This window comes from Pinus tabuliformis, chromosome X, assembly GCF_031772625.1.
Source record: "Pinus tabuliformis cultivar Carrire ecotype Pingquan chromosome X, CPIR1, whole genome shotgun sequence".
Classification (NCBI taxonomy): domain Eukaryota; kingdom Viridiplantae; phylum Streptophyta; class Pinopsida; order Pinales; family Pinaceae; genus Pinus; species Pinus tabuliformis.
In genome coordinates this window covers 707,074,983-707,098,953 of record NC_142308.1, presented here as the reverse complement: position 1 = coordinate 707,098,953, position 23,971 = coordinate 707,074,983, and the positions used below count along the sequence as shown (strand labels likewise).

At 39.1% G+C, this 23,971-nt stretch overlaps 1 protein-coding gene across 9 annotated transcripts in view; it reads right to left on the bottom strand.

Annotated features, from left to right (window-relative positions):
• LOC149141933 (uncharacterized) overlaps positions 1-23,971 on the bottom strand; it is a 446,950-nt gene that overhangs the window by 55,573 nt on the left and 367,406 nt on the right. The window contains exon 14 of one of the 9 annotated variants that reach the window (XM_089446276.1): positions 1,607-1,636. The exons of the other annotated variants lie outside the window; for them this stretch is intronic. Within the exon in view, the coding sequence (XP_089302402.1) occupies positions 1,622-1,636 (15 nt within the window). The 3' untranslated portion in view covers positions 1,607-1,621. Of the gene's footprint in view, positions 1-1,606; positions 1,637-23,971 lie in introns of those variants that run through there. 9 annotated transcript variants of the gene reach the window in all.

Here is a 23,971-nt window from a genome sequence, read left to right as displayed (position 1 = left end):
TATATATTATATATATATATATACAAACAGATGCTGCATCAACCCTGAACAAATAACTACTGTACAAGAGATTATTGAATTTTCATCAACACAGAAACAAAATATGACATTCAATACAAGATTTGTGTCAGGCAAGATTCAGGTATGCTGCAACTCGTTATTGAAATTGTGTGCATCATATTAAGAAAGCTTGGTATGTGAGATTTTAGAGTCAATTGGCCCAAAATAAAGAACTGCAATCAACTGATACAAAGAATGGATTCTTCCACAAAAGAACAATTTCATTTATTTTGAACAACCAATATAGTTAATCTTGATGACTAATCTCAGAGAAAAACATTACTTTAAAATCTTATATCCGTTTTACTGCACACATATAGACAGATCAGCTCACAATAAAGAGACAAGAAAATCAGATACATTTGGAAATATCAGTGACCATAGAGAAGAATATGAAAACAGAAAAATTCCTGAACATAAACTGTCATTGTTTACTTTGAATCCATAAATATCTGTCTAATTCTCTCAATGAACAGCCATTTTATTCTATCGTAGACTTTACCAGAGTCAAACAGAGCATGAAAACCTGCTTCTTCACAAACTTATGAAAACCAGAAGCAGATCAGAATGGGTTTGCCCATAAATTACAAAACAGACCTGATTCAACTGAAAAAATGGATATAAAAGCTGGTCAAATAAAAACTACACAAATTTCAACTAAAAAGAATTCTTGTATATAAATTTCAATCCGAACCATTAAACACCATGCAAAGTTTTCTCATTTATATTATATTGCATTTAAGGGTGCAATTAGCAAAATTACATCAAGATATGCATTTCGAGATGCATATAATTGAAGTTTTGGGAGAAAATGCATCACTTTCAGGGTCTAAAGAGTCTCTAGAGTCCAAAAATCATCATACTCATGTCAACAGTCAAATTATTACATAGCATCCTCTGCATGGGTATCCTCAGACTCTCAAATCAATGCCCTGAAGGGTTCAACACCAACACCAATGCCACTCAGTGTTTCCAACGTGTGGAACAAAGCATGGTGTGGGAGTGGGAACATAGACTCTTGTATGAGCACCATTATCTAAAAAAATGGAAGTATGAATAGTCCCAGGAATGTTTTACATACAGTATACATTTTTATGCATATACATTAAAAACAACACTCAAGAACACCAAACTAGTTGCAGAAAATAGGAAAAATACATAGTTTTGCTACTTATCAATAAATACTACAATATTATTAAGTTAGAAATGCCATCTGCAGTGGACTAATCATTAGAACATCAACCATTTTTAGTACACACTTCTGTGCAGATAACTTACAATGTTTTAAACCAGATTATAGGAAGCAGACTGAAGTAAATTGTAGTTGCTACAATACGTCTCTGTAGAAGTGTTCACAGCCTATGAAAGAACCCATCTCACCAAACGCTGTGACTGTTAGGTAGAACATCAATGAATAGTCAATACCTTTAACTTAGAGTGATGGTCCTCTCATTTATTATTTTTCTGGAACAACAATTCTGAAAGCTCTTCTCCAATCCTAGCAGAAACCATTCCCTAGGGCCTTCAACACCATTTAATTACCTACCAGATGATCTCATTCCTACTGGTCTGGACACTGCATAGAAAGACAATAATAAATTTGCATGCTTTCTTTTGTGTCAGACAGGAGCATTCGAGTAATGTTGATTGTTCCTGGGGAACATATTCAGTCTACTTAAAAACTCTTTGTCGATCACTAAACTAAACACAATATTGAGATAGTAGGCAAGGAATTTCTCTTTTCCTCTTTCAAATGTCATTAGTGGTTACAAGCATGTAATTTCATCAATACATATTTGAGAGCTCAGAATCTGCAGATTTCAACTGAAAGTAACCAAAATGTGTCAGAAACTAGGTGGAAACTGATGGGCCATGCTCAAGGTGAGCCCCTTCCAGAGTTTCCTCTCACAATAAGAGCCGTGATCACTTGTAAGTTTGTAACGCGTAGCTATGCAGTTTTTCAGATCAACACATCACATTATCTTAAATGATATGGCACACCACATCACATTGTCCTTTTTCACAATTGATTACAGTCTATATGTATGTTTGCAAATACGGTTTTCTTTCTCGGAAATAAAGTCTCCATAGCATTGGCTCGTCCATGTTTTGGCTATTTATCCTCTATAGTGGACTATGGAATATTTATGACTAGAGCAAAAGTAGAGCAACACAAGGGTGTTTTAGAGCACGCAGGAAGTACCACAAGAGCATTTGAAAAGCATCCAATAAGCACCATGTGAATTTCCCAGGAGCTACAAGAGCATCATCAAAGTGAAGTGTGAAGTTGTGTTGGAATTTCCATGCACCCTAGGTCAGGTCTATGCCCTAGCTAGGAACACAAATACACTAGAGATACAAATCTTTAAACAACTTTGCACAGCAGAATCTAACAGCAATGGAATTAATAACAGTACACAAGAATTGTGACCCAAAACATGTTCTTATCAATCCAATAAGAAAAACATAGGGCTCCTGTACCAGGGATCATGGCCCTTTACAATCCATATACAAATACTAATATACAATAAAATACAAGTCTTTCCTTTGACTGATACCATTAGGGTTGAGGCCTAGTCCATCAGGTTCTCATCTGCCCATAAAAACAAAGAATAAATAATTGTACTCACTTATTGTTGCTGTCCTCGGCAACCAGCCCTTTCAGTCCTCAAGGTCTGCTCGTTAGACCTCTGTTCTACTACTGTTCTTCAGTAGACTCCTCCTTTAGCTTACTGAACTATACCAGCCACTGTTCAATCCTCCTTAGCAGCCACTTTCCTTGCTGTCAACAGCCTCGGTCTGCTTCCCTTGGGTTATGTTCATCACTTTCTAAGCCTGTGTAGGCCTCAGCCTACTTTCCAGCCACAGTCCAGCCCTCAACTATGGCTCGTACCTGTGTTTTAAGCCTGCAGCCCCTCCTTCCTTTACCAGCGGACAACTTCAGCAGGTCCCTGAGGCCCTCGGCCTTCCTATACAGCCCTGCGGCTCTTCTGCTGGTCCTTGGCCTCTCTAGGTTAGCTTCGGCCAGCACTCTTCCACCTTGGCCCTCCAAGAAAGGTCCTACACAAGGTCTGCAGCTCCTTCCTCCTTGGCTGCAGATCCTTCCCAGCACTTCTAACAGACCTTAAACCTCCCTTCTCTTGGCTCAGCCTCCCACTAGCTGTTCCTAGCTGCCCACTAGGCCTCCTCTTCCGTGCTGAGGTTAGGTCACATTAGCCTCCTTTCTACACAAGATAAAAATGTCCTTCTCCACTTGCGATTAGCCTCTCCTTTGGCTCCATATTTATACTTTTCCATTAGGTGACTTAGGAGCCCGCTTTACCCTTCAAGAGACCCCACTCAATGCTTTTAAACCAGGACGATCTAACTCTGACTCGGCCTAGTTGACCGGGTCATACCCCTACCCAAACCGACTCGACCAATTAACAGATCCGGCAGACAGCTTGGCAACGGGAAAAAAAGGCGGGCTGGGTGTTTGAGGAATCCAAAGTGAGGCAGTTAAACAATTTCTCTTATCTTGACATTAACTTGTGATGTTTATTATTATTATTATTATTATTTGTTCTTTTCGAATTATATTTTCTTATCATCAAGACTAATGCCAAACAAATAAAAGGAGAACACAAGATGTAGGCACACTGCCAGGGCAAAACCCCACTCTAGGGGAAAACCCAGTCAAAATTCTTCCTTCAGTAGATTCAAGATGAGACGACCAAGACCCTTACAACCTAGACTACAGACTCCCTCCATCAAGTCATCCTTGTTTGATCTTCTTCAATTTGTCATCCATGTCATTGTGTGAGCACCGAGTCCTTGTCACTGAGAGGGTACCAAATTCTTGTCTTTGTGGCAACACTGAAGCCTTATCACTGTCATAGCATCAAGACCTTGTACTGAGGTCTGAACCTAATTCACTGAGATAGCACCGAGATCTCATCACTGTAATTATATTGAGATCTCACCACTGTAGATGCACCGAGACCCCATCACTATAATGCACCGAGACCTCCTCATGATTTCATCACTGTAAAAATACCGAGATCTTCACCACTGTAATTACACTGAGACCTGTGATAACATGGCACCGAAATCCTTTACTGAAATTTCACCAAGACTGTGGCACTGTGGTGAGACTTCATCTTTATGTTTGCATCGAAATATGATAGCACTGAAATAGCAACGACACTGTAATAGCACCGAAACCGTCCACTTTGATCACCGAAAACATCTCTGAAATTTGAGCTTTTGCTCTGTGCAGAATGTGAGTTTCTAGGCTTGTTTATATACTTGTTCCTTCTTGAAATGGGCCGACATGACTTCATCAACAGTTTTGTCTTTATTTAATATTAGGCCGCCATGATTTCGCTTGAACAAAGTCGTCATGATGATGATCTATTTGAAGCCGACATAAGGAGACGTGATGCAGGAGTCTAATAAACAAATTGACTTTGACCCAGATAAATAATCCTAAAGTCTACAATGGAGGCTTGACCTATGACAATTGACGCAAGCATGAAATCTATGCTTTAACAAGTCAATTAAAATAATAATAAAATTATTTTTTCTTTTCTTTTGACAAATGTATTACATTTTAACTTCAAGTACAATTATGAAGACCGAACCTAGTTACATTCTTCAACATTGGGTGGACTTGAAATCAATTTTTTTGTTTTGTTTAACTAATTCCTAGCCCCTCTACTCCTCTCCCACACCTATAAAAGTGACCAAACGCCTTCATATTTATTCACAACTATCTCATTACATTTGTGAGGAGTTTTTGAGCAATTGGAGTTGGTTTTTGGAGCAGCATTGAGGAGGCTACAGGTATATTTTTTCACTTCTCAAATCTGCCCTTGTTTTTTTTTTCTTTTCTCAGATCTCGAAATTGAAATGAGTAAATTTTCTAGAAAAAATTAAGAGTTGTTTTCTTTTCTTTTCATTTTCAGACCTTTGCCCTTTCATTTCCAATTCCAATTATCAGAAAATGGCTTCTAGAGTGAAAGACATTGCTTGGGCATATGTTGAGATGATTGACAACGAAATGTATTGCAAATTTTGTCATAAAAAATTAAGGGAGACAAAGGGGGCATTCATAGGCTGAAACAACACTTGGCTGGTATTAGAGGCCAAATTGTTCCATGTGCAGCATCACTAGAGCAAATTGGGGAAATTAGAAAGGAGTTGCGAGAAATTTTTGAGAAGTTTGAGGAAGACAATGCTAGGCAAAAAGCAATAGAGGCTGAAATAGGGAGGAAGTGTGAAAATTCTATCACTGCAACAACTGATTTATTTTACCTACTTATTTCCCAATAAGTTATTTATGAAAATCTTTCAGTAAACATTGAAATAAACTCAGCTGCAGATATCACATCATAATACATAAACAAACACATGCACAAGAATTAACACATCGACACAAATATTTTGGACAATCAGTCCCCGGAAAAACCCAATGTGGGAAAACCAGTGCAGCAAGGGAGGATTTTATTATTCAACAATTCTTCAGTACAACCGGGTGCCAAACTGGCTTACCCAAAAGAGAGAAAATTCTTCAGCACTTCTCCCACTCCCAGCGTCAGCCTGGTTGACCTATGCGTAGCTCCTAGACCCTCTACGTCAGCCCCTGCCTCCTTGTGTCAGCACTGGGCCTCTTTGCGTCACCCACATAGGCCCTCCAATGATTGCGCAGTCTGTTGCCTCTGCATCTGCCTCACCAACCTCTGCGTTGTTCCCCTGGTGTTGTTCTCGACTCTCTGTTCTGTACTTGTTGCCTCTTGTTGCTCTCCAGACCACTTGTTCAAATTTCTCAGCTAACCCCGCTCGAGAAATCGAACTAACTAGTCTCCCTCAGTGTGTTCTCCAACTGACCCTCAAGCCTCTTCTTATACTTTTCTTGTTGGTCCTTCAATGGCTGAGATTAAATCTCTAATCAACGGCTAAGATTAGATTTGGCTTGATCCATGACTTTTGGAACCTTCTATCCCAGTTTTATATTAATACCCATTAATATTTTATTTTTCCTAAGTTTAGACTTAGGAACTCCATTAAAATATTAATTATTTTAATATCTCCCAAGCCGGTTAGAATCTGCCCAAACCATTCTGGGTCTTGGAGATCTCATGTGCTTTTACCTCTCTATCAATTTTCAACGCTAGTGCATATCTGATGCTACCCCAAATCAACACTCCCTCTTAGCGAGGACTGTGCTCTAGTAATACTCCATACTGAGCATTACTTTGATCATACGGCATCGGTACCTATGTTGATGCTAAGCCTACCTGCCCATCATCCTCTGCACTGCTGCATCTTGTACTGATGCCCATGGCTCTATCGCTACCACTGCTACATCTATACTGCAACTCCCTCTGCATCCACGTTGTTGCTGGTCCATCTTCCCAACACTGCATCTACACCGCAACTCCCTCTACATCCATGTTGTTGTTGGTCCTTCTTCCCACCACTGCATCTGCACTACAAACTCCTTCTCATCTTGTTGCATCATGCTATTGCTGACTGCTACTGCACTGCAACATAATACCCATTTCTGCTATTGAAATGGATTCTTTATCATCCCCATCTTCTCCCTCAAATAATCAAACTTGGTTCTTCCAAGGGCCTTGGTAAGGATATCTGCCACCTATTCTCCTATAGGAATGTAGCTCAACTATACAGCTCCTTGTTGGACACAGTCTCTGACAAAGTGACACCGGATATCAATATACTTTGACCGACAGTGAAACATTGGATTCTCAGAGAGGTTGATGCAACTCTGATTATCAAACATGATCCTGGTCGCCTCCATCTTTCTTCTGAATAAGTTCACAAGCAGTTTTCTAATCCATATGGCCTCGCACGAAGTTGTGCTTGCGGCATATATTCTTCCTCTGCTGAGCTCAGAGCCTCGGATTTTTGTTTCCTACTGCACCAAGAGGTCATTCCTGATACAATGCTGGAACATTACCCAGAGGTACTTTTCCAATCCATTGAACTTCCTGCCCAATCTGCATCAGTAAATCCACTCAATCTGATATCCTTACTCCTGGTGTACAAGAGTCCATAATTGACTGTTCCCTATAAATATCTGAGAACATGTTTGGTTGCTGCCCAGTGCGCCCTCTTCGACTCCACCATGAACAGACTGAGGGTGTTGATAGCATAGCAAATGTCTAGTCTGGTATTGACTAGATACATCAGGGACCCTATGAGTTGCTTGTATAAGGTGGGATCAACGTCCTTGTCTTCTGATGCATCAATCTTCTTCCAATTGGTGATCATTGGAGTAGCCATGGGCCTACAATCCTTCATCCTGAATCTCTTCAAGACTTTTGTAGCATATCTCCCTTGCCCAAGGAAGATGTCCCGCTTTTGCTGCCAAACTTCCAAACCCAGGAAATAATGCATTCGTCCCAAATCCTTCATGTCAAATTTTGTGGCTAGATTCTTCTTGCAGTCCTCGATGAGCCTGGATGATCCTATCAAGAAGAGATCATCCACATACAATACTCAGATTAGAGGCTCATTCTCTACAACCAGATGGTAGAGATTTGGATTTGCGTCACTCTTGACAAATCCCATTTTCTGCAAGTAGCCATCGATTCGACCATACCTTGCTCTAAGCGCCTGTTTCAGCCCATACAAGGCTTTCTTCAATCTACATACATGAGACTTCTTCTGATGTGTCTCAAAGCCCTCTAGTTGTTCAATGTATACCTCTTCTTCTATCACTCTGTTCAGAAATGTCGTTTTGACATCCATCTTATGGATCTCCCACCCATCTGTGCTGCAAGAGATATCACGGTTCTAATAGATGTATACCTGGCTACCGGGGAAAAGGTCTCTTTGTCGTCAATTCCTTCCTTCTAAGTATACCCCTTAGCCACAAACCTGGCTTTGTATTTCTCAACATTGTCGTCTGCAGTGTATTTGATCTTGTAGATCCATCTCGAACCTACCATTGATCTGTCTTAAGGCCTTGGCACTACCTCCTAGACATCGTTTACCATTATGGAGTTGTACTCCTCTACCATCGCATCCAGCCAAACCTGATGTTGGGCTGCCTCCTGAAAGTTGGCAGCCTCCCCATCCTGAGCTACTAATGCCTGATATCTATCTGGTTGTTTTCGCTCCTTCTTATTATTCCTTGGTGCACCGATGAAGTCCTCTGCTTCTCGGAGAATCTGACGAGGTTCCCTGCTCGTTCTTCCTCTGCCAGTAGGTGCTTCTATTAGCTCCTCATCCTGTGATTCTTCTTGACCCGAGGAAGAATTCTTTTCTTTCGTTGGTTAAAGAGGTTTGACCAACAGTTCCTCTTTTGACTGCTCCTTGGAAGGCATTTCTCGATATTTTCTGAAGGCCCTGTCCTCCATGAACTTCACATCTCGTCGAACTACTACCTTCCTGCTCCCTGGAAGATAGATTCTGTATGCCTTAGCGTTCTCGCTATATCCCACTAGATATCCTTTCTCTGCAGTTTGATCCAGCTTCTTCCTCTTTTCTTCGAGTATGTGGCAATATGCTAAGCTCCCAAATATCCTGAAATGATTGACTTCAGGCATCTTCCTTGTGAAGACTTTCGGAGGCCCTGTCCTCCATGAACTTCACATCTCGTCAAACTACTATCTTCTTGTTCCTTGGAAGATAGATTTTGTATGCCTTAGTGTTCTCGCTATATCCCACTAGATATCCTTTCTTTGCAGTTTGATCTAGCTTCTTACTCTTTTCTTCGAGTATGCGGCAATATGCTAAGCTCCCAAATGTCCTGAAATGACTGACTTCAGGCGTCTTCCCTGTGAAGAATTTCTCTGGAGTAATCTTGCCCAATGCCTGATGAGGAGTTCTATTCTGAACATAGACTGTTGTGTTGCATGCTTCTGCCCACAGGAATTTTGGCATACCCTAATCATACGTCAAGGCCCTAGCTGCTTCTACAATAGTCTTGTTCTTTCTTTCTGCTACTCTATTCTGCTCTAGATTGTATGAAGTTGTCCACTCTCTTTTGATGCCCTCCTTGGCACAAAAATCAGTGAAGTCCTTATCGACATACTCTCCACCATTATCTGAGCGCAAAATTTTATTTTCTTCCCAGTCAGATTCTCCACCAAAGCCTTGAACTCTTTGAATCGATAGAAAACCTCGTCCTTGGTTTTCAGAAAATAAATCCAAGTTTTCCTTGTGAGGTCATCAATGAAGGTAAGGAAGTACTCGGCACCACTAAGAGCTTTAGTGGACATGGGTCCACAAATTTCTAAGTGTATCAATCCTAGTACACTCCTGGCCCTGTTTTTACTTCTAGGAAATGTTGTTTTGGCATACTTTCCTAGAGCACATCTCTGCATACATCATTTCATTCCGTACTAAGATCTGGAACTCCTGTTACAGTGCTCCTGAGCATTCTCAGAGCCCCATGGTGCAAATGTCCCATTTTTTTGTGCCATAGTTTGTTCAAATCCTTGTCTCCATCACTGCCTATTAGTGCCATTGGTGATTCTAGTTGTAGTCTGTACAACCTGTTACTTTTGATCCCAATCTGCACTTTCTTTTTCCAGCTTGAGTGTTTGACATATACTTTCTCCTTGATGAAAAAAAACATCATAGCCTTTGCCTTGAAGTTTCAACACAAAAAGTAAGTTCATCCCCAATCCTAGTACATGCAACACATTGGTTAGCACGGAACCGCTCTCCCATTTCTATTTGAAAAACTATGGTACCCCTCCCTACTGGAGTACATTTTGCTTTGTTCCCCACGGTGATCTGAAAGTTCATCTTCTCCTCCCGATAATCCAAGAAACATTCCTAGATTCCCGTCATATGCCAAGAGGCCCCATTGTCTATATACCATACCTCTAATGATGCAGAGTTAGTCACACAAGCCACTTCTTCTTCCAACCTGGAAGCCAACATAGAGAAATCGAAATCACTTTCTCTTGTACAATTTTCTGAAAATCTGTGCGAGTCCCCTGACATAGATGCCTCTATATCATGGTCTCGACCCATAATTGATTTTCCCTTCCTGTTTTTGATTACTTGCTCTGATACCATGTGAAAATTGTATCACTGCAACAACTGATTTATACCTACTTACTTCCCAATAAGTTATTTATGAAAATCTTTCAATAAACATTTAAATAAATTATGTTGTAGATATCACATCATAATACAGAAATAAACACATGCACAAGAATTAACACATTGACACAAATATTTTGGACAACCAGTCCCCGAAAAAACCCAATGTGGGAAAATTGGTGCAGCAAGGGAGGATTTTCTTATTCAGCAATTCTTTAGTACAACCGAGTGCCAAACTAGCTTACCCAACAGATAGAAAATTCTTCAACACTTCTCCTAGTCTTAGCATCAGCCTGGATGACCTCTGCATAGCTCCCAGACCATTTGTGTCAGCCCCTGCCTCTCTGCGTTAGCACTGGGCCTCTTTGTGTCACCCACGCAGGCCCTCTAGTGATTGCGTAGTCCGCTGCCTCTGCATCTGCCTCTCCAACCTCTGCATTGTTCCCGAATCTCTGTTCTGTACTTGCTGCCTCCTGCTGCTCTCCAGACCACTAGTTTGAATTTCTCAGTGAACCCCACTCCAGAAATCGAACTAACTGGTCTCCCTTAGTGTGTTCTCCAACTAACCCTCAAGCCTCTTCTTATACTTTTCCTGTTGGTCATTCAACGACCGAGATTAAATCTCTAATCAACGACTAAGATTAGATTTGGTTTGATCCATGAATTTTGGAACCTTCTATCCCAATGTTATATTAATACCCATTAATATTTTATTTTTCCTAAGTTTAGACTTAGGAACTCCATTAAAATATTAATTATTTTAATATCTCCCAAACTGGTTAAAATGTGCTTAAACCATTTCTGAGTCTTGGAGATCTCATGTGCTTTAGCCTCTCCATCAATTTTCAAGGCTAGAGCACATCCGATGATACCCCAAATCAACAGGAAGAGGAGTCTAAAACAAATGATGGCTACCAACCCCAAATTTGATTATGAGGTCTCTTCATCTATCCCTTGTATTGATGCATCCAACCACTTTCGCTTTGTTCCTCCCTCTTTGGAGTCTATTCAAGAAAAGGGTAAGGGTTGTAGGAATTTACAGGGTAAGTTCCTCAGATAGAACACCAAAGGACACCGCTCACAAACAGATCACAGATCAATACACCAGTATTCTTGATGTGATTAAAACCCTCAAAGAGGGAAACAATCCACAGCCTGAGCCAACGCAGCCACTTCAGGCAAATTATTAATGTAAAAGAAAGAAAATTTACATAAGCTTCTCTCATGAATTGTCACTTTACAAATGACCCTCCATGCTCTTTAAATAGAGATCATGGACCAATTAGGTGTTAAGTCATGGATCAAGTGTCAGTAATATCGAGGAGAGAATGAACAGTTGGATCACTTCATGTCTGGAACATATCATGACTGTCGGATTGTAAATTACAAAAGTACATAGTAAAGAAACACAATTTACCTAACTCTACACTAGACCAAGCTATACTTGACTATTTCCTATGTGTCGAAATATCCTAACATCAGCCCTCAAAAACAACTTGGGATAGGATTGAAGGATATACAAATATGACACAATAGGAGAAGGAAGGAGGCATTAGAGCCTATCCCCCCTTAGCGACAACTTCCTGAACTCCAATCATAAATCGAAGTTTAGTAAACTTCACATCTGTGAGAGCCTTCGTAAAGATGTCTGCAACTTGATCATCGGTTGAACAATATTGCACTTCAAGAACATGGTCATGAATGAGCTTTCTGATGAAGTACATGCGTAGTTCACTGTGTTTGCTGCACTGATGTTGGACTCGATCTTTGCATAGTTGAATGGCACTTTGATTATCACACCAAAGTGTAGTCGGATGTGCTACTGAAAGCCAAACTCTAACAGGATTTGACGAAGCCACAGGGCTTCCTTACTAGCTTCTACGGCGCCATGATACTCTGCTTCTGCTGAAGAAAGAGAAATGGCACTTTGTTTCTTGCAAGCCCATGTAATAGGTCCAGAACCAAGAGTGAAGACATAACCTGCAGTAGACTTCCGATCATCAGGGTCACTAGTCCAATCGGAATCAATGAAACCAACCAATAAAGGAGATGCTTTTGCACTGTAATGAATCCCAAACTGAACTGTACCTCAAACATAACGAAGTATTCTTTTAGCTGCTTTCCAATGACTTTCATGTGGGTTTTGCATAAAGCGAGCAATAAGACCAACAACAAAAGAAAGGTCAGGACAGGTATGGGTCAGATACAAAAGTTTTCCTACAAGCTGACGATATAAGTTAGCATCAACTTCAGGGGAAGTACAAGTGACTGAAAGGGAGAAGGGGCTGGCTTACAGTCTTCCATGTGAAAGTGGTGTAAAAGATCACAAGCATACTTGGACTGGGAAAGGGAAATACCTTCCTTGGATTGCAAGACTTGAAGACCAAGAAAATAACGCAAGTGTCCTAAGTCTGTCATTTCAAATTGCTTTTTAAGGCTGGACTTCACATGGTTTATAAGGTTGGGATCACTACCGGTAAGGATAAGATCATCAACATAAAGAACAAGAATGTTAAGAGACTTAACCACTTTATTGGCATAGATAATATTATCAAAATGACACCTAGAAAAGCTAGTATCTAAAAGAAAGCTATCAATTTTTGCATACCAAGCCCGAGGGGCTTGCTTGAGACCATAAAAGGATTTCTTAAGCTGGCATACAAGGCTGGAATCTGTTTGTATAAAGCCATGGGTTGTTCCATATAGATTTCTTCATGTAAGAAGGCAGATTTAACATCCATCTGATGGATTTCCCATTTAAAAATGGCAGCAAGGGAAAGAACAAGGCAGATAGAGCTCATTTTGGCAACAAGGGAGAAGGTTTCAGTATAGTCAATGCCTTCAATTTGTGAAAAACCCTTAGCAACAAGACGATCTTTATGTTTATCAACTTTTCCATCTAGTCCAAACTTGGTTCTGTAAACCCATTTGCATCTAACAAGTTTTCATCCCTTTGGAAGAGGAACAAAATCCCATGTATCATTTGCCAATAATGAACAATATTCTTCATTCATAGTTGTGTCCCAATCTGGATGGCTTGAAGCTTCCGCAAAGGTGTCAAGATCATAATTCGCTGAAGCTTGAGCCAGTAAAGAAGAGGCTCTATCAAACTAAGAATGTGTGCGATGCTAATTTGTAGGATCACCTGCAAGAGCACCTGCTGCATCCCAGTAGCGCAGGCCCATTTTAGAAGCTGAGGAGATGAAGGAGGATCCCGAGAAAGTGGGGGAGGATTGTCACCCTCGCTATCATCATCTGAAGAAGAAATATTTTCAGAAGTAGAGGGATAGAGAGAGGTGGCACATCCACCGAACTAGGCTCGTAGGCCGATGTATTTTCAGCAAACTTTACATCTCTTCTAATGATAACATTTTTGGATTTAGGTGGAAGAAGTCTATAACCTTTGACATCTTCAGAATATCCAACAAAAACACATTTTTCACTCTTAGGTTCTAAGGCTTTATGTTTCTCATCTAGAATATGGGCCCATGCTTCACTTCCAAAAACATGAAAGTGACTTACATCTGGTTTAATGGAGCTCCATGCTTCTTCTGGAGTGATATTCTTTAAAACCTTAGTTGGAGTGTGATTTACTATGTAATTTGCACAGTTAATTGCTTCTGCCCAAAAATTAAGACTAAGTTCTTTAGATTGAAGCATACAATTAGCCATTTCCTTTAAGGTGCGATTCTTCCTTTCAGCGACACCCTTTTGTTGTGGAGTATATGGAACAGTGTGTTGCATTTGAATTCCATGCTCGGTGCAAAAGTTGATGAATTTGTTGTTAACATATTCTCTTCCATTATCAGATCTTAGCTTAAGAATTTGATGTCCAAATTGTTTCTCAACAAAGGCCTTAAAGGCCAAGAACATGTTAAGTACTTCACTCTTGAATTTGAAGAAGTATACCCAAGTGCGTCTAGAGAAATCATCAATAAAAGTTAAGAAATACTTGTAGCCAGAGAATGAAACAAATGGAAGTGGACCACATAAATCACTATGCACAAGTTGTAAAGGGGCTGAGGCATGCCAAGAGGCACGTTTTTCAAAACTATCTCAATGATATTTTCCTAGTACACATCCGAAACAAACACCATCTCTGCAAGATACCATAGGAAGACCTGTCACCTATTTTCTTTACATAGATTTTGAAAGGAGCGATAGTTTAAGTGACCAAATCACTCATGCCAAAGTTTGCTCACTTCATCATTATGAGCAACAAATACCGAGGGAAGAGTTGATGACCCAAAGTTGTTAAATTTATACAACCTTGCAGAATCATCAACAATTCCAGTAGCTAAAATCTGTCTAGGATCTCTTAGTTTCTTAATTACAACATTGTGAGGTGAAAATTCAATGGTTTTACCTTCACCTGAATGCTAAGTTACCAGGATTCGGATACAGATACGGATACGGATACGGATCCGGATCCGGATCCGCTAGTTTTTTGAAAATCTAAGATCCGGATACGGCAAGGATACGTCACGTACAATCAATATATATATATATATATATATATATATATATATATATATTTAAACTTTTAAAAAACACCTTAAAGCTAAAAAATCAAATACTCCATGAAACCATCAAACATTTTTAGAACATTGAATGATAAAATCATAAATATGAAGATTAAAACATTGAAATGGTGCATCGTCCCTCATACAAAGTAACAAAAAGGTCCAAGGATCATGATTCATAATATCATGAATGATAATAGTAAATACATTTACATATCCTCAAATGGATCTATATCTTCTGCATATTGCAACTCTACATCATGAATAGATGATGGGGGTCCTGGAATGTAGGAAGTTGCATCAGTAGGCTGGACTGGTGGTGGAACAATATCCTCAAGTAGGTTGAGGTGAGTCATGGCATTCAGTGTCAGGTTCAAGTTAGAGATCTCAGGCTCCACATCCCACATCCTGCTCGGACCTTTTTTATACTCTGGTTCAACATGTGATAGAAGACGGAGGTTGGAATGAACATAAACAAGGTCCTCAGCCTTTGCCGCTCCCAACCTTTTTCGCTTCACTGAATGGATGAAGCCATATGTACTCCAATTCCTCTCAGCTGATGAGGAACTAGCAACCTGTGATAACAACCTAGTGGCTAGAGTAGACAGATGAATGCTATCCCCACCATGGAAGCCCCACCAAGTAATAGGATCAAGATGTCCTCGATCATCCATAGCTACTGGATCTGAAAAGCTACCAGTAGACTGTACAAACCCTCCAAATTCTTGGCGGACTTCCATTGCAACTCCCATATCTCTATAAATTTTCTTCAAGGCTGTCTTGTATCCTTGTACCACTTCAGAATCTTTGTTTGGTGCTGCTCTACCAGGTAAAGACAAAGTTTTAGAATGATAGTATTTAGGGTGCAATGCATATGCCAGAAGGTGTAATGGCGTGGTCATTTTGTTCCACCTTTCTGTAACTATGTCCTTCACTAAATAATAGAATGTTTCATGAGGGTCATTTTCACTTGCCTTGATAATTTCCCTTATCCTCTCCAACATACTATCAATGTTTTCATAAACTTCCCCCAAGCAAGGTGTATCTGTATCAAATGCCCTGATCAAGGTCAAGATTGGTTCAGTGAACCGTAGAAGATATTGAACCTTGTCCCACCATGCATCATCAAGAATGATGGACTTGATTTTTTGCCCTCTATCAGAAGTGGAAGTCCTCCATGATTCCCAAAGAGGGTCAATGACCATTGCTTGTAGTGCTTGTCTCACCTCCACAAGTCTCTTTATGACAAGAGTGTGGGAGGCAAAACGAGTTTCAGCAACCTATAAGTTTCAAAAGGCCAAATCTCAAATGAGAAACCATATATAAATTTGTAATTAAAAATAAGAATTTCATTATTTCTAATACAAATAGTATTGATTAAAAAAATTACCTTCAGTAGCTCCAACTTTGCAAAACCCCGATAAATGGCTTGGGACATTGAATGATTTGTTATGAACATTTGGATTTCTTTTGATGCTACATATATTTCATTAATCCATTCAATCTCACCAATCTTGGCAAGCACCAGGTTCAATGAATGGACTGCACATGGAGTCCAAAAGATGTGGTCATATCGACCCTCCACAATCAAACCTGCAGCTTTACAAACCTGTGCGTTGTCCGTAATGACTTGGACAACATTATGTGGCCCCACACTTTCTATTGCATCAATAAGAATTGTGGATATGAAAGATGCATCTTTCTCTATTCCACTGCAATCAACAGCCTTCAAAAACATTGCCCCTTGGGGGCATACTGCAACCACATTAATTAATGGGCGGTTTCTTTGGTCTCTCCATCCATCAGAAATGATGGACACCCCTGTTTCTGCCCATGTATCCCGGATTGCCTGTAGCTGTCTATCCACGGATTGCCTTTTTGATGCCAACAAGGTAGTGCGGACCTTTTCATATCCAGGGCTTTTGTACCCCTTTGGCGCTTCATTAACTGCCTTAATCATTTGTTGCCAGTAAGGGGAACGCACCAAATTGAATGCTAGCCCATTTGCATAGATGCAACGAGCTACATGTTCATCAGCGATGTCTCTACCTTGATTATTGAAACACGCTTCAAGAGGGCCTAGAGTGGCCCTTTTATTAGATGTAGCAGCAGGCCTAGATGGCAATGGAGCCCTAGTTGTAGAACTTTGCACAGGGTGTTTTCCCTTAGCAAGTTTCCTATCAGCAGCTTCTTGCAAAGATGCATAGAATTTTATTTTTCCAGGACTCAAACCTTGGCCAGGTTTGCCATTTGCATCTTTTGGCCCGGTGCATACTTGCACCCCTGTGTTAGTTTGACCGGTGAGATGGGCCTTCACTCTAGTATATGAGCCATTTTTTATATCTTGGCATTCATTGCACTTCCATTTAAATGAACCACCTCCGGGATTTTTTCCAATAATCTCCACATACTGCCACAGAGGAGATTTTGGATCTGTTTTGATGATTTCCCCTTCACCATGCTCATGTTGTGAATCTTGTGATGGTTCCATTATGATAATGGTATAGAGTTACTTGCAACTGCATTTAAAAATCAAATTATAATATATTAATATTATCTATAAACAATTAAAAATTAAATTGTAAATACATTAAAAAAAAATTAAATTTAAATTTTAAATACATTTTAAAAATTTAAATAACATATATTAAATATTAATATAACTGTTATTATTATGTTATATTAATATAACATATAAATATAAATATTAAATAAATTAATAATAAATATACGAATATATTATATAATATATATAACTGTTATATTAATATATTATAACTGTTATTAAACGTTAATTATTTAATATATTAAACATTAAACATTAAAGTTTAAACAACAAATAACATACAGTAAATATTAATATAACTGTTTATTATGTTATATAACATATATATATATATATATATATAAATATTAAATATATTATATTATGACTGTAAACATTAAACGTCGAATATATTAAACAATAAACATTAATATAATACATATATTAACCGTGCACAATAATACATATAGCTATGGTTTATAACTGACAAAAATAATGTATTAAAATTTATTAACTGTTAACGCTTAAACCCTCGCGCTTCTAAAACTTTTGCGGGCGTGAATAGTGTTGCCCGACTGTGTTAACACCGCGTGCAGGGGAACCGGCGCCTGACCAGAGTGAATGGTGCTGCGTGCAGTGGGGCCGGAGTTAAGCCCGCAACCAAAAATTCCTGTGCAGGAGGGGCCGGCGGTCGGAACGAATCAGTGTGTGCAGGAATGGCGACAAAAGAAAAGAGTCGAGTCGGACAAAAGAAAGGTTATAATATATGCGGGTGCGGGACCACAAAAACCTAAAAAAATATCTGCCTTTTTAACTTTTTCGGCCACCTATCACCGCTTCCGGCGGGATCCGTATCCTGTAAAGGCGAGCCGTTTCCAAAATCCGCGTTTTTAAAAATACGTATTTTTCACCGTATTTTGGAGTATCCGGATCCGGATCCGGTTCAGATCCGTGGATCCGGCAATACTCCACCTGCCTGTGCCGGATCCAGTAACATAGCCTGAATGAGTTATCCGATATACAAATAGAAGGTTGTAGGATAAGGTTGGAACACAATATATCATTAAATTGACCATTGTCTAGATGAATAGTTCCAGTCCCTACAACACTAAGAGATCTATCATCACCAACATTTATATTTTTGGTATTACAACATTTAAAGAAGAAAACATGGCTTTGTTTTTTGCCATGTGATAGGAAGCTCCAGAATCAATGAGCCACTCATGAGAATGAGAAGAAGAAGATACATTTAGTGCATAACTAGACCGAGATGCTTGACAACCACATGCAAAAAGAGCTATTCCTGAAGATGAAGTTGAAGTTGAAGAGTGCTCCAAATGGATGTTATGCTTCCTCATTGTTGCTTCCAAGGCTTCCATCTTCTTAAAGCATTTGGATTCTAAGTGGTCGTCTCAATTACAAAAGTTGCAATGTCTATCAGCCTTCTTCCCTTTTTTTTTATTTTCCTTATCATTTTGTTGAATTGATTTTTCATTTTGAGACTGAAAGTGCTTAGGACCCTTGGTTGGTTTAGGACCATTCTTTTTAGGATATTGCTTCTTAGGATTCTTTGAACTTGGTTGCTGTTGGGCAGCTAAGGCTTTCTTAGAAGAGTTTCCAAGATTAAGAAGACCAAGATGTAAGAGTTTTTCTTGTTCTCTTATTAAAGAATCACAAAAGGCATCAAAAGAGGGGGACTGGTAGTCTTGTCCTTGAGAAATAAAGGCTTCTCTTGTACAATGGAAGGTGGAAACAAACACAGAGTAGGTTTGTCCCAACTTAGAAAGAATGGAATAAATAAGGCTAGCATCTTCTTTCTTAACCTTAACACCTTTCAAGAGAAGTCTAAGGGTCTTGAACTTGGACAAAAAATCTTCAATGGAAGAAAAATTATTGGGGTGCAATGTAAGCAACTCATTTTCAAGTTGATGGGCTATAATTTCATTTTTAATTCCAAAAACTTTATTGAGTTGTTTCATTGCTTCATAAGGGGTATCAAATTCTGCAATATGGAATCTAAGGTCTGGAGAAATAGACATCCCTATCAACCCACGTGCTTGATCTTGCTTATTTTCCCATTTGGCTTGTTTATTTTCATCTTTAGGTTTAAACTCTTGGCCTGAAGCTATTCTATAAAGACCTTTACTTCTAAGTAAATCCTCCATGTAGGACACCCATAGGAAGTAGTTGATGTTGTCAAGAATAACTTGGTATGGCCTTTCCATTTTAACAAAAATTGAAGCTGTAGATGTTGAAACTAAGTGTTCCAATGGAAAGATCTCGAAAAATTAGGCCGATTAAAAAAAACTGCTCTAAAAACAACTTTCGAATGAAGTTATAGCTTTTTGAAGAAAGGTTGTTGAAGATCCTGACGAAGTATGTGAATGTGCTGAACTGAATGATAATCTTATATTTAAAAAAAAAAAAAAACCCTTCTTTCCAAACATAATCTAATTAGCTCACTTTTTTTTAAAAATTATGTGACCCACTTTTATAAATAAGTGAAAGTCACTTTTACAATAGTACTTTATGAGCTACCCACTAAATTGTAACTTAAATAAAAAATAAAGAGACTTTAGAATTATAAGTGACTCACTTTTTATAATGGGTGAGAACACTTTTACATAAAGTAACTTTAAAACATAAGTTACATGTGCTTTTTGAAAAAGTAACTCAACAAAAAGAAAGACGTGAACCCAAGACCTCTATTCTCATAAAGATTAGTAATTTTTGGAAAAGAGGAAAGGGTTTTTTTTAGTCACTGAAACTTTGGAGTGCGTGCTTACTTGAGAAAACCCTTTTTTCCTACAAAAAAAAAAAACCACACAACCCAAAACAAACATGCAAAAAAAAAAAAAAAAACCTTACACCTTGAAGTTAGATTTCACCAGAAACTTCCTCAATGTTTCTGATTTGCCGAGATCACACTAAGGCGCGTGGAAAAAAACATACACATGAGAAAAATCCTTCCTTTTTGTTTCTGATTTACCCAGATTGCATAGAGTCGCGGGGCAAAGAGCATACACGGAAATGAAAGGTATGGATCAAGTAATAAAAAACAGAGAGATAAATAAACCGAAATAAACAGAGAGATAAATAGAGCAACCCTCTCAGCCCAAAAGCAGTCAAAAACAGTAAATTTAGGAAATGACAGTCGGATGTAGTTGTACCGGCTTCGGATTTGAATCACCAATGGATGCGGCCCTCAAATTGCTCTGATACCATGTAGGAATTTACAAAGTAAGTTCCTTAGATAGAACACCAAAGGACACCGCTCACAAACAGATCACAGATCAATACACCAGTATTCTTGACATGGTTAAAACCCTCAAAGAGAGAAACAGTCCACGACCTGAGCCAACGCGACCACTTCAGAGAATTTATTAATATAAAAGAAAGAAAATTTACAGAAGCTTCTCTCATGAACGTTCACCGTACAAATGACCCTCCATGCTCTTTAAATAGAGATCATGGACCACTCGAGTGTTAAGCCACAGATCAAGTGTCAGTAATACAAAGGAGAGAATGAACCGTCGGATCACTTCATGTCTAGAATATATTGTGACCGTCGGATTGTAAGTTACAAAAGTACATAGTAAAGAAACAGACTTTACCTAACTCTACACTAGACCAAGTTATACCTAACTATTTCCTATGTGTCGGAATATCCTAACAAGGGTAGACAGAAGGGTGGTATCAAAAGTTATTTCTCACCCTCCTCTCCCTCTGATAGTGCACATGGTCTTCAAGCTAATCGAAGTCGAATCCAACCTACTTTATATGACCATTGGAGGAAGGAATTGAGAGACATTGCCTATGATTACATAGCTAGATGGTGGTATGATGTCGATATCCCCTTCAATGTTGCCCATTCATTATATTATGAACCTATGTTTGATGCCATCAGTGCTGCTAGTAAGGGCTTCAAAATCCCTATTCTGCATGAATTAAGGGGATCTCTTTTGCATAAAGAGGTTATGTCCATTGAAGAATATTGAAATATTTCAAAAGCTCATAGGTGAAAAGAGGATGTACCATCAAGTCAGATGGAAGGACTGATAAAAAAAACCATACCATCATAGATTTTCTTATCTTTTTCCCATAGGGAATCATGTTTTTAAAATCAGTTGATGCATCTGATAAGGTGAAAGATGCACACTTGTTGTTTCGGCATTTAGATAAGGTTGTTGGAGAGGTGGGTGTGGCTAATGTTGTTCAGATCATCACAGATAATGTTTCTAGCTACGTTATTGTTGGTAAAATGTTAAAAACACAAAACCATCTTTTGGACACCATGTGTTGCACATTGCATAGACATCATGCTTGAGAATATTGGTAAAATAGATTGGATCAAGAACACTGTAGAGCATGCCAAAAGCATAACAAAGTATATCTACAATCACTCATGGATTTTGAACTTGATGAGGAAAAACATAGGGAGCAAAGATCTTGTTAGGCCTGCCATCACTAGATTTGCAACTCACTTTTTGACATTGCAATCTATGCTTTCCCAACATAAAAACTTGCAGAAGATGTTTTCTAGTGATGAATGGAATGGATGTCAATGGGCCCGCAAACAGGATGGCAAAGACGTAAGAAAAAAAGTTAATGATGACACATTTTGGAAAAGGAAGCAAAGATTGCGAAAATTGTTGAGCCACTAGTTAAGGTGTTGCAATTGGTGGATGGGGAAAGATTGGCTATGGGTTTCATTTATGAGGTTAGGGATCAGACAAAGGAGCAAATAAAGGCAACATACAAGGATAGAGTGGCTAAGTATGGGCCTACTTGGGAGATCATTGATCAAAAGATGGAACAATCAACTCCATTGCCCTATACATGCAACTGGTATTTCCTAAACCCAAAGTATCATTATAAAGCTCAGTTGGGAGAAGATTTGACTAGGTAAGTTAAAGATGGATTGTATGAGTGCCTTGAGCACATGGTCCCTATGAGAGTGAGCAACTGGAGATACACCGACAGATCACTTGTTTCAGTAGAGCCACAAGTACCTTTGGCAAAAACCTAGCAAGGATCGCAAACGAAGCAGATGAGCCAAGTAAACAATTTCAATTTTCAAATTCTTATTTTTTTAAATTGCTTATAATTTGAAAGTTGGATATAATTTGTTGAACTAACTCATTACACAACTATGTTTTTTGCAGCACATTGGATCCGAATTTTAATTCAAGCTTGTAGTGCTTCTAGGTGTGAGCGCAATTGCTTTGTCTTTGAGAGGATTCACACAAAGAATAGAAATTGTTTAGAACAAAAACGGTTAAATGATCTAGTCTTCGTCCAATACAACCTTCGGCTAAGACGCAACCAATTGTTGAACAAAAGACCTGATACAGATCCCATTGTGTTGGAAGATATTGATCCAACCTCAGATTGGGTAGTGGAGACTCAACCAGCAGAGTTTGACCCTGACGAGGATATTGATGTTGATGTTGATATGGAGTTGGATGCATTAGGGACTATTCAGTTAGATGCAAATCCACTAGTACCAGCCCCAAGTCCTCCAGCTGCAGGCACTTCCTCTACTCAGCCACGACGCAGGCACATAGCTTGTCTATCTCAATGTGCAGCTAGTGCTAGTGCTACTACTTCTACAATTGTAGTTGGAGATCTTGATGAAGAGGAGGAGCCATGGGTTTCCTCGTTTGAATCTAATTCAGAGTCTGAGCCAGATGATGTTGCCTTGTCTAGCAATAGTGATCACTAGATAGTATTCTATATTAGTGACTTGTACTCATGCAGTTGTATTGTTTCGTTGTAGAGACCATTTAGAGCAATGTTTTAAAACTTTGACTTGGACTCTGAACCAATCGAGGGTCGACTCCGACTCCGACTCCGCATAGTTGATTTCAATGATTCGGTCTTCGTAAAAAATACATTAAATATTTATTTTTTTATAAAAAACACAATTTTGAAGATTTTCATTCATGTTTCCAAACACAAAGCATTAGAATATAGACAAAAGACAACATATGATCAAAGTAGGCTCATGAATATATCCATTATATCAAAATGGCACCCAGTGCATTGTCCAATACATGTAATATATAGAGATCAGAACAAAAACACATAACCAAGGAGGCTCTAAATGGCATATACAACAAAACATCACTAGTCACTAGTCACTACTGGTTACTGCTAGAGAAGCCAACATCATCTGGCTCAGGCTCTGTATCAGAGCCAAACGGGGAAATGTGTGGCTCCTCCTCATCATGATCCCCAATTGCAATTGTAGTAGTAGCACTAGCAGGTGCAATAGCTACACACTGAGATAGATGAGATATGCGCTTGCGTCGTGGTTGAGTAGAGGAAGTGCCTGCAACTGGAGGACTTGGGGCAGGGCCTAGTATTCGTGGATCTGCATTTAACTGAACACTATTTTCAACTAATGCTTCCATCTGTAAATCCAAATCAAGACCAATATCCTCATCAGAATCAAACTCTGTTAGATGACTCTCCACTACCCAATCTGATGTTGGATCAATATCTTCCAACACAATGGGATCTGTATCAGGTCTTTTGTTCAACAATTGGTTGTGTCTTAGTCAGAGGTTGTATTGGACATAGACTAGATCATTTAACCATTTTTGTTCCAAATGGTTTCTCTTGTTCATGTGAATCCTCTCAAAGACGGACCAATAGCGCTCACACCAAGAAGCACTACAAGTTTGACTCAAAATACGGATTGCAAATTTCTGCAATTGAGGACAATGGCTACCAAATGCCTCCCACCATTGTGCTGCAAAAAACATAGTTGTGT